Source organism: Filicampus tigris, chromosome 14, assembly GCF_054856515.1.
Source record: "Filicampus tigris isolate MCC_2025a chromosome 14, RoL_Ftig_1.0, whole genome shotgun sequence".
NCBI lineage: Eukaryota > Metazoa > Chordata > Actinopteri > Syngnathiformes > Syngnathidae > Filicampus > Filicampus tigris.
The window spans coordinates 12,725,178-12,744,422 of NC_141230.1; the positions used below are offsets into that span (position 1 = coordinate 12,725,178).

Sequence of the window (19,245 nt, forward strand, 5' to 3'; positions counted from 1 at the left end):
GGCATAATGTTTTTTTTTTTTTAACCCTCCCATCTTAAAGATCAAACCAGAGTTGGCCAATACTTTTCTCTGCTAATTTCCATTAAAAAATGCAGTTAAGAAATTGACTCTGACGGCGCTCCTCGTTATGATTCCCATTGACGGCATTTCATATCAACGGCGCTGAAAGATTGAATTCCCAGAAAAGAACCCTACAGAGCATGGATTTTTATTCCCTGAAGGGGGGGATAAATGCAACAACAAAATAAATAATAAAGAGGCTATCGTGAAAAGCCTGTAAAGACATGACAAAAGAAGAATGCAAAAGTTTGGGGATTCACACTGCCTTAGTGTAGTTATTGCAAGCAAGGGATTTGCAACAAAATATGAAGTCTTATTCAGTTTCATCTATTTTAAGTCTGTATCGAAGATTAAAAACCATAAATCAGTTTCAATGCGTTTGCTGACCTAAAAATGTTTCATTACAAATGGGGCCGTAATTTTGTGTATCCACTCCGGATGTAAATGGCTGCAAATAAAGCAGGATGGTTGATTTTGTATTCATTTTTTGATGTCTTTTGACATCAGTTCAGTGTACAGAAATATAGGAATTGGCCTCACTGTTCCAATACCTTTGAAGGGGAGCATATTTTCTCCATTTGTGTATCGTACTTTGTATTGTTTGAATGGTATAGCGGAGCAGGTGCGTGTCCAATCACTTTCCAGGCATCCCTTCTGCTTTTGACACTCTCTTCCCAAGTTATTTTGGTTTATGTCACTAGACAAACAGGGCATAAGTTGTAGGGATCAGGGAGAAAGCGAGACGCGCCGTGATCACGTTCCCTTGCACTGTCAACACGGAAAGCAACACTGATGTATGCACGGAAGATCTCTTCCCACATCTTCTGCTGTTGCTGCTGCGGGACGCTTGCCGAGGCTTTCATTGAAAATGAATGACTGCCAGCTGCTTCGGTCGCTTGTCAGTGTTTGCATGAGCAGTAAACATTGTGGAGAGGGGAAAAAACATGAATTTATGCGGCTGAATGTGATATTCTTCAGGGGGCGTTGTGGTATTTAAACATGTATTAGGGCTGTGGATCTGGAACTGACAGAAGGGGTGAGGGTTCCAAAAGTTACCACGTTTGGAGTTTGACAACACACAAGTCTTCAGTGTGCCTCTGTGGACCTCATTTCAGCCAGTATCAAATGAATGTGGTTTACCTCTTCCTTTGGCTTTGTGAAAAGATTATTGCCGGGTGGCTGCTTGACTATCCGCTGGGCGTTACCATGAAGTAAGGGACTCATATTTTATATTTTATATACCGGTAAGTACTTCTGTCCATGAACCAGTGTTTCAGTGTCATGAGTCTGACATGATCATCATCAGTAATCAAGTATTGCTTCTGATAAGCCATGTTTTCTAGTACCGGTATGTGGTTTAGTTGATTTTTTTTTTTTACTTAGTTTAAAATTGTTGTTCGCTTAATAGCACTCGCAGTTGAATCTGGTTACACGAGCGCAATTCTCAAACACGGCCACTCATAATGCCACACGATTATGAAAGTGCAGAATCATAATAAAAAGTCACACAGCATGCATATCCAGAGTCAACAAAATAGCAGCGCTAGCAATACCATGCAGGCTAGCTTCAGCAATGTACGCAAGCTAATGTTAGTTATGGCCGCTTTGTTTTTTTTTGTTTTTATTGGGGGGGGGTGCGGGTTTTTAAAATAAAAAAAAAAAGACAGATATGTATTTGGCAGCCATCTTAATTTGAGTGTTTTTGATGAAAATCTTTAGTCATGTCATAGTCATTCTATAAGCGATAGTTTAGTCTTGATTTATTTGACAAAAACTCAAAAAGGTTTTACTCCAGTTTTAGTAAAAAATATATTTTCTTTTAAAGGATTTTTTTAGTAGTATATTTTTTTTGTAAAGTTTTTTTTTTTCATAATTTAGTTTAGGTCCATAACTATTGGAAATATGGGTCACAACCCTCAAGTAGTGTTGGAATTAAAACAAGATTTAACCTTGCTTTTGCCCAACACAACCAGATCAATAGCTCTAGCCTAAACTTTCACATTGACTTACAGTAGATGCAATACTGCTATGCTGTACTGCATTGTTTTTGTTTACAGCAATGGCAAAATTATAATGCAACTGTGTTGTTGGGTTTGTTAGTTTATTTATGTTTCCCCCACACCTCAACTTTATTGTAAGCATGCTGCTAACGTTCCACAATCCAAGTGTGCTGGCCACTTAGATACATGTAGAGCAGCAACTGCTCTGAAATGCTCCATTTCACTCCATGTCTTAGACAGTCACCCAAATATTATGGCTTTACTGGTTTTACTACACTTGCTTCCTGACCAAAAATCCATTTAAAGTTCGAGCCTTGGAATTGGCCTAAGATTGTCGCATACCTGTTCAATTTCAGGCATGGGTCCTTGAGACATTTCCATGTGTCCGGTTATCATCGACTTGTCCACCCACATTTATTTCATTTAATGAAACTGGTAAAATGTTCCAAACTCAAATCAACCAGTCACGCTTAATGCCTCTGATAAGTGTGTCGTCTTTCTCCTTCCTTCATGCTGTCATGTCAGGGCGGAGAAACAAAGCGTGTTTGTGCCTCATTAGAACATGTTAAACAACGCAAACAAATCATGTCGTCAATCTGCCGAACCGTTGACCCAGTAAACGGCGGACGTTTTTGTAGTCAGCTGAGCGTGACAGCTTGAACCAGCGACATAATGAGAGTCAAAGACAAGTGCATGCGCATGGACATGTTCCCTTCCACTCATTTCAAACGGCGAACAAGCTACGGACCAGAGAGAGAGAGGACGGAGGATGCCTCTTTAGGGCCATCATGCAGCCGACATCATAAATGTGCTTTAAACACAAACAAGAGAGATTTAACCGGAACAATTCAGGTCAATGATAAAAACACTTTAAAGGCTTAATGTGGAATCACAGGGGATTGCTTTATTCTTCTTTATTACTCTTACAGACAGGAAAATGTTCCTTGCAGCTTTGTTTCTTTTCTCTTTTTTTTAATAGGCCATGAAGTGTCTTGGCGCTCTCCAGTGACCTATATAGAGAAACACTCGCAATAACATTGTATGTCAGCCGACTAACAGAGAACACTCTTCATACGCTCGCGCAGTCAACTCAAGCAATTCTTCTGCCTTAATCGCTTGTTTTCGTGGAAGCGCGCCAATACATTCCTTGCCAAGGTCATTCCTCGCCGGCCGAGTACAAGTAGGAGTTTTCAAAAGGGAGACGGGATGCAATTAACAATGGAATGTTTCTGTTCACTGCGCGTCTATTGTACCTCCGGGCGCTGTTGCTTGTCTGCCGTGGCACAGCCAGCAACCTTCTGTGCACTTGCCCCCCTCAACGTTAGGAACACCTGCGCAATCCAATGACATCCAGTACAAGAGCTCTGTTTAGAAAAACAAACAACGACAAAAAACATGGGGTTCACGTTTTCGGAAATACAATGTATACTCCCGATACAACAATTGGACTGGCAAACTCTCGTTGATGAGATGTGTGTGTGTTGATCACGTACATATATCGGTATATATCCGCAGACAGGTCCCTCTTGTGACAGCCACATGAATAGGAGACATAAACAACACGACTCAATACTTGCTACGTGGTAGGGGATATCAGGTGGGGCGGAACAGCCCAGACGCACTGTCCTGCAGCTGAAGCCGTATCAAGGCGAGTGCATCCGCAGCACACCTGGATTACAATCCAATAAAAGAGTTGTATGAAAAACGTGTTGTCCTTACAAAAATAACAAAATATTCATGATGGTGGATGAGCACAATGTATCAATCTTGGTACAGCTCATCGGCACAAACTAATGACATCCTATACAAAAATAATTCTTGAAAATACTGTCATGTAAATATGTCACAAAACTACAATATTTCACAAAATATATAAAATAGCTTTACGTTTTTTTCATTGATTACATGATATTACATGATTTTTTAATGCTAATGAGTTATACTGACTCTTTCAGGTACCATATAGATCTTTTGAAATTACAGTGCACAATGCGGTAGAATGATTATAAATCCAGAAACATGCACGAGGATGACATTCTCCAACTAGCTGCAGTTAGTGTATTTGCAGTATTAACTTAAATGTTAGTGTCTGAGTAAATACATTCCATAGTGGAAATGCTCATGTTTAAACTTTTCATTTTGTGATCCAAATCTGACCTGTGAAGAAAACAATCTGTGACTGTTATTCCAGACAATTTTGACTTGACTTGAGAGCAAATATTTTCCATACAAGCACAGGCAGTGAACTCCACTTTGTTCACGTCACAACAAGCAGCATTTTGGCAGATTATGAACAATTTTACAAAAAAACGAGACTTTAAAGTGGGGATCAACCCAAACATATTTTTCTCAAGAATATCTCATATTCAAGCGCACTCGTTGAAACAAGGCATTCTGATAAATATTGCGTTTGTGGATAAGAGTTAATCCTCCTGTTTTTAGCCATCTCGGGGCGGCCATTTTGTCATTTCTGTTGACTGAAAATGACATCGCAACTACCCAGGCCTCAGAAAACTACCAATCACAGCTTGCTTGTTTTCTAAAGCTGTCCCCTGAGATGGCTAAAAAGGGGTTGATTTTGCTGCTCAACTCATATTGCACAAACACAATATTAATCAGAATTCGTGTTTCATCTAGTGGGCCTGCTGGGGACTATTCTTGAAAAGAATATGTTTGGGTTGATTTCCTCGTTAAGATGTTCACACTTGGAAGAAAACAAAGGAAATGAGCCTGTCAAGTGTGAACGCATCCTCAGTTCACAAATTCTGTCTTTCCGGATGTCTGCATGAGATGTGATTGAAGGTATCCACTCTCACTAGATGACATTGTTTCTGTAAGATGCCATGATGTTGTTGTCCTGGGATATTGTTTTTTTTTTTCTTTCTTTTTTTTTTTTTTTTTAAAGATTGAGCCATTTTACCACTGCAGCACAGCACACCTGCAAAAAGCCATAACATGATCTCACTCTTAACAACAGACACTTCAATGGCATTCTTTTATTGAAGGTGATGCATCATAGGTGGTAATTACAGTCACCACTGACAGACTGATGAATAATGACGACAACGGCATCTTCGTCTATAAAACCTTCCGAGGGCCGAGCTGCAGTATTTACTGCAGACGCGCGCGAGGCAACTTTGCCAGCAGCCAAACTGTGCGGCATTTGCGATCAAAAGGTAAGCTGGGACAATTCATTTTATAATTGCCTTTTGATCACTGTATCAAGTTACTTTGCTGCCAGACTCCTAGCAGCTCTGATGCTAATTACTCTCATTTCTAACCCAGTGCTGGCAAACGCATCCGAGGGCCGTTTTTGAAGAAACCGCAGACAATGTGGGCTGTCGCTCTGCTTCTTTGTCTGGGAAATGTTCTCATTAGCAGCGAGGCCGACGATCAGCATTCCCAGCCAGCCGCTGGTGCACAACTCTCCGAGATGGACAACCATAGATCCAACATCTCTGCGAGACCTCCTCCTATGTGCCCCGACTCGGCAGGAATCCAGGCTCCCTTAAAGTATCTCTTTACAGCCATCTCCATAGTGTCTTTTGTGCTGGGAATTGTGGGAAATTCAGTACTGCTGAGGATCATTCACAGGAACAAATGCATGAGGAACGGCGCTGACATCCTGATTGCAAGTCTGGCTTTGGGAGACCTGGTCCACATTGTGGTAGACATCCCAGTCAACACCTACAGGGTGAGTTATTTGCCCCACGACATGTAATTACAAGGCCAACGTAATGCGCCGCCTTATCGGCCTCCTTCACACACGTTCTATTCATTTCAGGCTTATCTTAAATTGATTGTTATTACAGCGAACACGTTTCGTTTTGGGTTTTTTTCTCTCACACGTAGCTCATGGCGAAAGATTGGCCCTTTGGCTTAGTGCTGTGCAAGCTGGTGCCCTTCATCCAGAAAAGCTCAGTTGGAGTTATCGTGCTGAGTCTGTGTACGCTGAGTGTTGACAGGTAAGGAGATGAGAATTTTCTGTTGTCAGGGTGGATAAAAATTCTGATTTTAAAACCAAAACACTTCAGTTAAAGTTTATCTTGTCTTTTTCTTTTTATTAAGCAGTTGTTTTCTCATTAAAATACTACTAATTTAATACTAACATAATAATAATAATATATAAATATATATATATATATACATATATATATATATATATATATACATATATATATACATATATATATACATATACATGTGTATATATATACATATATATATACATATACATGTGTATATATATATATATATATATACATATACATGTGTGTATATATATATATATATATATATATATATCTACATATATATATACACACATATATATATATATCTACATATACATGTATGTATATATGTATGTGATATGTATATGTGCTGTTGGCGACAGGTCTGCGACACATGCCATGCACACATCAGGAATTGTTGCCGCTCTGATCGGTCCATTATGTCACATGCTGCGATGACATACAGTTTCCCACACGGAGAGGAGGAGAGCATGCAGCACGCAGATCGTTGCTGCTGCAAAGCAAACTAGTTTGGCAATAAAATTAAATGCATAGTCAAGTCATCTTGGTTCCTTTATAGTTGTAGCAGGCACGATATCCATTGTTGTCGCTGTCTTTTTGAAGCGACGCTCCCCGACTTGGAATGCAACTGTTTCAAAACAACTTGTGTCCGGGAGTGGAGCTGCGCACACTCAATACTTTTTTTTTCTTTTTGGGGGCCGGGGGGCGGAACGGGGCGGGGAGGTGATAGTTTTTATGAATAAGGGCAGGGGGTCGCGGCCGGAAGGGTACATATATGTATATGTATATATGTGTATATATATGTATGTATATATGTATATGTATATATGTGTATATGTATATGTACATGTGTGTGTGTATATGTATATGTATATATATATATATATATATATATATATATATATATATATATATATATATATATATATATATATATATATATATATATATATATATATATATATATATATATATATATATATATATACACACACACACAGTATATATATATATAAAACCACACCAAAGAGACAACAGAGGCACTGGTTAGCCCATTCCATCCAGAGAAAATGCTGCCCCTCTGGGCCCCCACTGCCCATGCGCACGACATATGCAGACAGTCACAGTCCATCGCATCAGCTCACTGCATCAATCATTTAAAACCAACAAGCAGATGTCGCATAGCTCATCTTTTCTTCAACTTTTTGTGCATCCAAGTTAATTCTATTACGTCATGAGTAACATCAGTGAATAACCGTCCAACGGGTGCAACTATTGCTGGGTGATATCAGCTTAAAATAAAATTCCCGTTTTTTCCTTTGAAATTCTGATTTCTGATATTAATCAATTTTTCCCCCTTTCGATGAATTATTCAGAACTTGGAGGAACTGACTCTTTATCCATACGCACACGCACATGCGTGACACGCATGCATGCACACACTACTAAATACGACTACTACTACTAAATAGCATCCAAATAGTTTGTAAAGTTTGTCAAATGTAAAATTATTACACTGGTGATTCATTGTAAATACATTATGTTTGCATCAAAAGCACATTTTCATAGTTGTCTTGGTGAATTTTTAGGAAGAAAAGACTTCAGATGTTTTAGGCGTCACTCAAGCAAAAATTATTTAAGCTTGTGTTCTGCATTTTTTGAACCAAAATAGGTGATTTGGGTGAAATTAACCTTTGTTTTACGGCTGAGTACTAAAAAATGGAATAAGGTAGAAACAAACCTTTTTTGTGTTTGAAAGATTCTGTAAGACTTAAAAGATCATTCAGAATGCTTTAAATTGGCTGTCATTCAAGGGGTACTGTTTTTAAAAAATGGTTGACATTGAAAGAGTTGATAATAAAAAAGAAATCTTTAACCATTTATCAATAAAATAACGAAAAATCCCTTTGAGGTGAATATTTAACAACAAAACTGTCACTGAACATAACATGAATTAATTGTGCTGGCTCCAAACAAAATGAAACTTTGTCTTGAATATGTCACAAAAATCTTGCATACAGTATTTAGCGCCCGGGTACATGTCAGGTAGGTGGCACAGAAATTAAGCCTGTCTCCAAAATGAAACTTAAAGCAATGCCATGTTACATGTTAAAATGTGGCCCCTAAACTGCAAACTCTGCCTGACGGGGCACTTTGGGATAGAGAGGTATTTTTGGGCTATATTTTTCAGCCATGGGATTTTTATTTCATATTGCCGTAATGTTTGGTGAACTTCCGGATGCTCTTATCGTGAAGTCTCACCACCGGAAGTAGTCAGGTAAAAAGCAATAAACTGTGAGTTGATGAAAATAAACCCCAGTGAAGTGTGTAATGGATTTGGCTAAGCTATAGTACAGCTTGTATGTAGTTTCTCACTACATCTGCTACCACCATTAAAGTGGATCAGTGTGTGGATAAATGGCAGCTTTTGCAATGTAATATATAAACGGGCACCCTGTCTTTGGAAATGTTCAGCGTGGTCAACTCCGTGATTGCCTTCCTCTGGGCTCCTAACAATAATTCCAACAATCGTGTGTTTAGTTGCATGAGTTTTCCCTTCCGTGCCCCTTGCTTAGGTTTTAACAGTTTTTAAAATTTACTTGGCAGCGGACTGTTTGTTGATCTCTGTCTGACGCCGCAAACCAGAACCAATTCCAAATGACTGACAAAACTGTGCTTCTATAGAGGAGTAGCTCATCGCTGTTCGCCGCCGCTATGTCTTCGGAGTAATGAGTGTGCGTCAGCAGGCTACGAAAACTGCTTAGGGGAATTATTTTATTCAATTTTGTTTTGTTTCGTTTTGTTTTAATCATAGGTTACCTTCACAGCAGAGAGTGATGCGTGATTTATTTATTGATTTTTTTTTTGTTAAATCCAATCTTTTTATGTACTGTAAAAAAGATCACACAGCCCAAATCAAAGCACTGGATGTACTTAAAACCTCGACATTGTTGATCTTATATACAGAGCTGGGCACATTTTTGTCAGACTGGTCGGACTAGCAAAAACATTTGAAGATTTCAGAGATGGGCACTTTGTCCCAGACGGACGCCCATTTTGGGGGATGGACAGACGGAGGACGATACGTTTTTTTTTTTAAAGGACGGACTAAGCAAGAACGAAAGTGGGTTTTCGTCTGTCCCTGTAATCGTCCCTAATCGGATCAAGTACTGACCTACGTGTTATGCTGGGTTCTTTTAAAACGAAAGGTCACTGTTCTCTTATGCGATACCACGGAGCCATCTTTATTAACTACCTGCACAACACTGGAGTCCTTTTTTTCTTTTTCATGCAGTAACATTGTACTCACGGGCATAGTCTGCCCTCCAGTGGTTCAACACATGTAATACCATGGATTACGCCCCACAGGACTAATGGAGAAAATGGTAGATAGCATTTTTGTTTTATTATCTAACTGTTAACATTTAGTACATACGTCCAGTTTTAATCTTGAATTGGCAGCACAGCACAGTAGTGGTTAGCATGTCTGCCTCACGGTGGAGAGGTTTTGAGTTTGAAACTTGGGTCGGGTCTTCTTGTGTGGAGCTTGCATGTTCTCCCCTAATGAGGACCAACAATAATGTAACAAGCAGAGCTGGGCACTTGACCCTTTTTTGCCCGACCGGCCATAACCCTCCACCCTTGACCTGGGTACCCTTCCGGCCGCGACCCCCCAGCCATATTCATAAACATTGTCGGCCCCCGCCCCGGACTAAAATCCACTTCCGGCCATGTCCAGCTATTTTTTAAAATGTGTCACCCCCCCCCCCCCCAACCCTCCGCCCCAAAAATGGGCATCCGGCCGGGCCGCAGGGTCCGACTGGTCCGGCCCAGGGACGGACTGCCCAGCTCTGGTAACAAGGTTTACTGGACTGCATATTCTTCATGAAAATGTTGGTGGAACTCCAAATTGTGCAAATTGTGTTAGAACAAGATTTGAGGGATCATTGAACATGTTATAATATTTTGTATGGCATTACCGTTTGAGGGCTGAAAAAACAAAATGCGTGTTGTAGGTACCTCGCTATCATATCTCAGCAACGCCTCAAAGGAACCCAAATGTGTGTGTGGATGTTTCTCACATGGCTCCTCTCCATTACGCTGGCCATACCTGAACTTGTTGGCTTCAGCGTGATAAAATGTGAACTACAAAGAGCGACATCTGAGGATTTGTCTGCTCCATCCGGTGCAGACCACACCGTTTATGCAGGTGACCTGATGCAACCCGCCAGTAACAACCTGCCTTTGATGTCACTTCCTAATCCATTGATGTAATACAGTACTGTGCAAAACCACTGGCTTTGTTGTTTTAATGACAGCTTTCAAAACAGGTATTTGGTAAATAGTAACACAGTGAATTGTAAAGAAAAAACATTTCTTTACATTATTTTTTGCCGCTAATGTCGCACTCAAAGGAAGCTTCCATTTTGCTATTTGTATGCATTTACTTGGTTCAAGCAGTGTGCACAACTCAAAACAGCAGTGTTAGCACAATGCTACAGCTAACAGGTGTCCTGGATGATTCTACACTAATATTACGGATCCTTCTATTATGTTTTTGATGGTCATTATTGCAATCACAGAGCTATTATTCTCTGTTATTAAAAGTATTTACTTATTTGCTTTGTTTAAGCAATAGATACTGCTCTACAGTAATATTAGCACAAATGCTAGTGCTAACCATTGTTATAATAGTTTCAGATTTTTCATTATAGTTTGTTTTTATTTAATTTTGACTTTTGTTTTTTAAATTCAGTTGGTTAATGGCTTTGTTAGGTTTTTATTATTTTTTCATTTTTGGAAAATGTTTCAGTTTAGCTTAGTGTTGGCAATTACCCAACTGTCACTGTCCTCGTAATAAGCACAATACATATGTAGCATAATTTTGATGCCGTTTATAGGGAGACTATAACATGTTGTATGTTGAATGTTGGAATACAATATGTTCATTTCCTGCTTGTATCTTTTTTGGTGAGCAGTCGTATAAAGCCGTCAAGTACTGGTGGCTATTCAGCTTCTATTTCTGCATGCCACTGGCTTGGACTGCCATCCTCTACGCGCTAACGAGCTGGACTGTGTGGAAGAACAAAGACAACACATTCATGCGCGGCGACACTAAGCAGGTATGCGTGTCTTTCATCATTTTTGACTTAACCGTCATTGATAAAAGTGTTGCATTTTCAGAGGCAAGGAGTATCAAGGAGTGTTTTATACTTGGTGCTTGTGTTTGCTGTTTGCTGGTGTCCACTCCACCTCAGCAGAATCTTAATGGCAACCGTATACAATGACAACGATCCAAACAGGTGCCGGCTACTAAGGTGAGTTTAGGTAATATAACACTTTCTGTTGTAAGCATTAGCTATACTGTACTCAAATCGTCCCTTTTCTAGTGTCTTTCTTGTGCTGGATTATGTTGGCATCAGTCTCGCGTCCCTCAACTCATGCATCAATCCTGTGGCCTTGTACGTAGGCAGCGAAAGATTTCAAACCTGTTTCAAGGTGAGATGTTACCTTCTTCCTCCAAATGATGTGGCTCAGTAGAATTATTTTTCTGTAGAACTCAACTTTTTTCGACACTAGAGAAATATAGTAGAAAATATTCATGGAAATATATCGTATAGCACTTCTGGTTAAATTCAATTTGTGGTTTCATTATCTTGCAGCTTTTTTCTTAAAACCTTTATTTTCTTAGTATTGATTCATCTAAATAATAGCATAGTATGATTCCCACCACTCCACAAAAGGTCATCCTAGGATGTTGCAACTTCATCTTTGTAAAATCATGACGCTCATGATGACATTCAAATTTTATGTTGAGAAGTGATAATACGTTTTTAAAATGTACCCTTCGTGTAAAGCTACTACTTTGTCATAATATTTTACACACTTAACTTTACACTCACAAATTGAATTTTTTTTCAAATAATATAACAACTTTATCCCCCTAAAAGTGTTTGTTTTTCATATTCTTTATTTTATTAAAATTAAAACATTATTCCTGTAACATTACGTATTTTAAAAAAAATAAAATGACACCTTTTTCTTGGGAAAATTCTCATTTTACTTTCATAATGTTGCAACTTTATTCTTTATTCTAATATGACGTTATTTTTTAAACTTTATTCCGAATTTTTTTCAACTTTTTTCTTCTCATATTATGACTTTATTCTTGTAAAATTGCAACAACATCCTCATATAATTACAACGAAAATTACGACTTCATTCTCCTAATATTATGACTTTGTTTCCCTCCTCAAACATTGACTCTGTTCTCTGCTTATGTTCTTTATTTATTCATCATAATGTCATGACTATTTTCATAGTGTTAATTTTTGTAACTGCAATTTTATTTCCTTTATTATAGAATATCCTGAATTTATTTTTCAAAGAAATGGCGAATTTAATCTTGTGCAACAACTTCCGCCCACACACACACAAAGACACACCTCTTATCTATAGCAACATGCAAGAAACATCCCTGCCTCTACAAACTTTATTCCAACTTGCAACCCGTTTTTTACTAATTAAATGGCTCGAATGGAACCAAGACATATCCAAACATTTCCAAGGAACGTTTACGGTTTCTCAGCTTCATGAAAGAAAAAAAAAAATGTTGCTGAGGAACATAAATCCTCATTTTTTTCCGCGCTTTCGTTCGGTGTCAGCCATGGCTTCTCCTGTGCTTTATTGTTTGGATCTTTGGTTAGATCAGATTTATAAGGTGTTTTATATGGCGCTGTGATATAATGCTTTTTTGATTTACACAGTTTTTTGCACAAAGAAGTCCGGCAAGCATTAAATGTGCATTGAAAATGTGAAATGCAACACTTTGGATCGTAAATTCAGCGTGAACTGTCGCCGCCTTTTGCCTTTATTTGATATTTGATTTATGGATGTTTACTCTTGCGCTTGTGCAGTGGTGTTGGATTTGCACTGCATCACACCGAGAGCCATACCTAAAATGTTGCCCTCAATAAGGGCAGTAAAATAACACAAACACATCTGTTGTGTAGCCCTACACCTGTGCATGAGCTTCATACATCCTCTGCGTTGTACTGGCTCTCATTAAACAGCCGAGACGTGCCTGAAGAAGTGGCCGGTGAGTGTACATTCCTCCTCCCAGCCCATACACATTGAGTCATGTCCATAAAATGGACTGCAGACTGCAGTGAGCAAGCACCCAGGGGTGCAATAAGTGAAAATGGTCTGGAAAACCATTGTGAGAGGGAAGATGGGGGGGGAAAAAAAACACATCAGCAGATACCCTCACAGCAAATTCCAAGGGACATATTTTAAAAGCTTTTATTTTATATAGCTTTCCAAAAAAAAAGAAAGAAAAAAGAATGCGCGTGTTATGATACACTTTACTGCCAAAGAATCTCTTCCTGGATTTGCACTGCAGGTCCAGGTGCCCACTTCCGATGTAAATATATCCAATATATCCTATAATTTGACTATTTCCATATATGCTGTTATTTAAAGCGGAAGTCAATGCGAACATGTTTTTTTTCAAGAATATGTTCTATGCAAGTCAACTAGTTGAAACAGGGCATTCTGATAAATATTGCGTTTGTGGAATAAGTGTTAATCCACTCGTTTTTAGCCATCTCCTTGGGCGGCTATTTTGTCTTCTGTCGACTGAAAATGACATCACAACTACTCACAACGACCAATCACGGCTCAGATTCAGAAGACAGGTCAACCGTATTTGGTCGTTGTGAGCAGTGGTGAAGTCATTTTCAGTCGACAGAAGACAAAATGGCCGCCCCAGAGATGGCTGTAAACGAGTGCATTTTGCTGCTTAATTTATATTCCACAAACGCAAAATTAATCAGAATGCCGTGTTTCAACTAGTGGGCTTGCTGGGAACATATTCTTGAAAAAAATATGTTTGGGTTGACTTCCGCTTTAAGTGACACATCCAACATCACAGTTTTTACACTAAACACATGAAAGACAACTTTTGAGCAGAAGAGTCCTGAGTATGCGTGGTGGGAGAAAAGACGTAGAAAGACAACCCAGACCACAGATTTCCGATGAAATTTGCACCGCAACTGTTGGCAATCTAATCAACCATATGCTGACAATGAGGGAGGCTGCCAATAGCGCCATGCCTGCTGCCATCTCCAACAATGGGGTCCTCTGCTACATCCCGGCCATTAGTCCTTTCAGCATGGAAAACCTCATCACCTTGCGCAATTCACTGCCGCACAGGCTGACTCTACCTGGAAAGAGGAGCCCGTCCGAGACCTGGCATGACTTCTTATGTCATCATTTGGGACAGTTTTGCCTTCCACCACCTTGTGAACGAATGGTTAGCAGTGCAGCCCCATTTTCATAATACAGTTCCTGCCGGCATTCTCCTGTTTCCTCAATCCCATTGAGGAGTTCACCAGCCATACTGGGAGATGTTCCTGCTGGATGCAATGAATGCAGGTTGTCTGGCAATACATGCGGAGGCCTGTCAGGGAAGGATAAGACATGCGAGAAGATTCTTTCCAAGGTACATCAAAAGAGAAGACATCCATTGCGATGTGGATGAAAACTTGTGGCCTAATGCTCAGGCGCTGCTTGACTAGTTTTTGTGTTAGATATTTCCAGCCATAGGTTGGTTTTGGTTTTATTTTATGATCATTATTTACAATATTATGTATGTCTGAGTTAGTTATTTTTTTTAAATCATAAAAAGATTTATTATTCAAAATGTGTGTCTCAGTTTGGATGTCATTTTCTGCAGCACTTGATATTTTTTCATGCAGATGACGTATTTCAACAGGGCATTTCCAAATATAAAACAGTACAAGTTTATTAGCTTTTGTGAAATAATCAATGAAGAAGAAAAAAAAAAAATCCAATTTTGTGTGCCCACTTTCAGTGGGTTTACATGGAGTTGATACAGAACAAAACAGTACTATTTACATTTTTTTCAGTCCATTGTGTAATCATTGACTCCACGACCTTTATTCCAACACAGGTCATGTTGTTTGAGGGCATCACTTGCACTTGCTGCACATTTTCAATGTTAGTGTGGCAGCATTTTGACAACAAAATCATTTTGTTTCAAACACAATTATAGGAGCAGTTTTGGCCCAATAATAATAATAATAATAATAACAATAATAATAATTATAATGATAATTTTGTTGGTAAATGCACTTTTAACAACAAAATGATTCATTTTGATGATAAAAGTTTACTTTAAATATTTTAAGAATGCACCAGCTGTAGTGCAAGTAGTGATGATGATTGAAAGCATCAAAGGATTGAAAACATAATTGTTTTTCTCTTGTGTAAAAAGAAGTTAACCACTGTAATATCTTGTGAGCAACTCACCTGTTTTCTAAAGCTAAGTTTGCTGAAGCCTCCTGGACGCCTCCCTGAGGTGTTTAAGGCATTTCCCTCCTTGGAGGACGCCCTGGTAACAACCAAGGGCAGACTGTCCCCCGGTTGGATTGGGAGCGCCTCAACTTTCACCTCACAGCAGCATTTGTGCAGGCGAAGTGTTAAAATCATTCATTGTTGACGTGTGTGTGTGGTTCTCCAGGCATGCCTTTGCAGTTGGCGTCTGCCTCTCAACAAAGTTCCTCATGGCGACCCGCGGAAGAGACTGTCAGATCAAACCTGCAAGCTGAGTGATTGCTTGCCCGGCCGAGAGGACGCCTAGCAATGCCAGCAGCTCACAGAAAACACGGCAAGCAAGCATTGGGTGTGCTCTCATACATTTCTAAGTATACGGTAGATATCAAAGCATTTAGAATAGTGTGCTTGGAAACCTTATGGATGACAACTAAAACTGCCTGGGCCATCTTGATACCATCAGAGACTGTCCAAAATCATTAGGGTTCAAGAGTTGGACAGTAAAGTTGAAATATATTCCAAGAATAAAACTGGAATATGAAAAAAAGATTTGTAAAAGTTTGTAACAATTGTAAAATTACAAGATGAAAGTTTGCAATCAATTTCAAGTCTTTCTTTCTAGTGTCTGAATGTTATTCAAATGAGGGTGCGGTCATGAGTGTGTCTTGGGTTGAACTATTTGCCTACTGGGTAGGTTGATGGTGCTCGCTGCACTGACATATTGATCAACCAATAGGCGAATAGCCCAACCCAAGACACACTTTGGACCTCCTTTGAATAAAATGTTTTTTCTGCATTGCAGGACCGAAACTGCCAAAATAAAAAATAAATGAATAAAAGTGAAAATAAAAAATAAATTGAAAAAAATATATATAATACAAAATTAAAGTAAAGATAAATACAAAACTTAAAAAAAGATTTAAAAAATTAAAAATAAATAGCGAAATAAATGTGGATATAAATGCGAAAATAAATATATAAATGCAGCTAAATATCTATTTTTTTTACTTTTTATTTCAATTACTTATTTATATTTAGTTTTATTTTCACTGTTACTTATTTTTGATTTTGGCAGTTTTGGTCCTCCATACTACAACCTGTACAACTCAATTGAAAAAAAATCAAAACATTTTGAGAGGGGAAGAAACAAACGACTGAAATAAAGTGCAAACACCCTCGCATAAATGACGATGTGGCCTAATTCAGAATTAACAAGTTACATTCAAACTCCTGTTAAATGGGAGCCACCTGCCGCCATATAAAGTGCCTCTAATGAACTACAAATACAGTTCAGATATTCTAGTAGGCTTTTCCAGACATTTTTGTATTTACATTTTATAGCTCAAGCGCTTCCATGAAGTTATAAGTCAGGAAGGAGAGGGGTACAAAAGATATGTGTGTTAAACAAACAAACAAAAAAAAAACATTTGGAATATTAAAACAGGAACATTGTTTTTTGCAGAAAAGAAAAAGTTGAGAATTGAACATTTGACCTCAGCTTCCTGGGTTTCCTTATTTCAGACTCCATCCAAAGTCAATCGTTTACTTGCTTTCCTGCCTGAGAGTTTGCCAATACCCCTCTAAATGCAAAGATGGAGCATCCAGGGAAAGTGTCAGTTGTGCCAGGGAGGATAAATGAGAACATTTTGCAGTGTTGATACAATAAAGGCCAAAAAATAACAGAAAACACGACACGATTAGAATCAGCAATTTAATTCTCCTTCCCTTTTGTCGACGCCTGGCGAGCACGCTGGCGGAATGCGAGAATCTTTTCAACTGTCTCAACTTTTAATTGGCGTGGCGACTGACTGACATAGCATTAACGCTCTTATTTGCGCTCGCCTCGTCCTGTGACAGCGAGACCTATCAGGTGCTGGCGTCTACCAAGCCCCCCAACCCCCGCACACATCCATCTCTGCTCCTGACCTCATTCTGTCATCTGCGCTCTTCCTTCCCCCTTTCCACTCGCAGGTCTTTCATAAAGTGTCTCCCAGCATTACACATTTAACAATGCATTAAAAATAGGACGCCATCAATCAGTCATTGCGCGGCGGGCGGAGACGCCGTCGACTTGTGCAGCACAACAACGTATAAGGGGCCGTCAGGGGTGTAATTCAGGATTACCTTTCCTTACACTACTGAAATGCTTGCCTACACACTACTGTAACACTGTCACACTCACCACCAATTTTTTTTTCTCACATAAACTACTAAAATGCTTTCATACGCTATTGAAACGCAAATTTCTGAATATTATATGAGCGCATTCAATATATTATGTGAGCGTATTTCAATATGATGTGTGAAAACATTTCAGTAGTGAATGTAAGAGTGTTTTAATTCAGGGTGAGTGGTACAATAAGGTGTGAGAGGCTGACTGCATTTCAATTGGGTGTGAGAGTGGTTCAATAGTGTGCGTAACAGCATTTCCGTAGTGTATATGATTTGGGGGGAAATCATTAGTGTGTGTGATTAGGAGTGTTTCACCTTTTTTATGTGTGTGCAAAACAAACTTTAGCGTTTGAGAGTTATGTATGAGAGTATTTTAAGTGTGTGTGAAAGTGTTTCAGTAGTGTGTGTGATAGAGTTTTAGTTTTATGTAAGAGTATTTCAGTAGTTGGTGTGAAAGCGTTTGAGTGATATGTAAGAGCATTTCAGGTGTATGTGAGCATTCTACGGTTGTATATTAGTGTGTGTCAATAGTGTATGTGAGTGAAAAACATTCTGTAGTGCATGTGAGAGTGCTTCAGCCATGTGTATGGAAGTGTTTTAGGTCTGTACACTGAATTTTTTTGGGTTGAATTTACTCCATTTTTTTTTTTTCGTCAAATGGTTGCACAAAATAAAATAATCTGGATCCAGAGAAATGTTCTAAGTAGACTATACAAAACAATTTAAAATGTATCTGGACCCAGATGATTTTATTTTGTTCAATCACAATTGAATAAATTCAACACACCATTTTTTTTTTCAGTGTACGTGCAGGCATAAAAAAAAATCAGTACTGTGATTGTGTTTGGGTAGTGTGCGTGTGAGGTACTCCTGAATGATGTCCCTGAGGGCCCCTCACAGCGCAGAGACAATCTTGACACAGGTGGTGGAAGGTGTGACGAGATTAACGGTGATGGGTGCCACGTTAACGTCGCGGCCAAAGGAGTGATTAGAGAGCGGCGACGCATGATATGTGATTGACACTTGCTCCGATCTGATGTCATGGCTGCGAGTGAGTCAAGGGCCTAGCTCAGGGCAAACTGTGTGAACACCAATTCCAGGTTAGTCATGCCAAAGCACATGTTGCCTTGCAATCAAGACAGTCTATTTGACATTGTTATTGTGCGTGGGGGCTGTTAGTGTTTCAAGGTTGCTTCGCTGCTATTCTTAACGCGGAATAGCTAACAGCTATTCCAACAGTGGAATGCTGACTTACGACTTGAATTTGTTCAGTGACCAAATTGCTATTCAAATGTTCTCATAGACTGACTTGTGTGCTTCAAATACCAGAAAATAACAGTTTAGTTTTAATGTCGGGTTGCTAACTTAACAGCATATGCACTAGTCTGTTTTCCTCATACATACATACATATATACATACATAGATAGATAGATAGATAGATAGATGGACAGACAGACATATACATATATAAATATAAATGTCTTGACTACCCTTTAAGAATTAAATTGAGATAAAATGTCTTTCCTCCCAAGAATAGTCTTCAGAAAAAAGTAATATTGAAAGTAAAGTTGAAATATTATGAGGAAACATGTTTTTGAGAATGTTTTTAAAAACTTTTTTA

The 19,245-nt window shown here is 38.9% G+C and overlaps 1 protein-coding gene across 1 annotated transcript; it reads left to right on the forward strand.

The window, feature by feature from the left end:
• The first annotated feature begins 5,097 nt into the window (after nt 1–5,097).
• ednrbb (endothelin receptor type Bb) lies at nt 5,098–15,910 on the forward strand. The gene is given in 9 exon segments (XM_086051501.1): nt 5,098–5,236; nt 5,346–5,754; nt 5,913–6,025; nt 10,111–10,234; nt 10,236–10,304; nt 11,074–11,217; nt 11,279–11,412; nt 11,485–11,593; nt 15,639–15,910. Coding segments are annotated over 8 exon segments (1,176 nt in total). The 5' UTR covers nt 5,098–5,236; nt 5,346–5,391; the 3' UTR covers nt 15,759–15,910.
• The last annotated feature ends 3,335 nt before the right edge of the window (nt 15,911–19,245 follow it).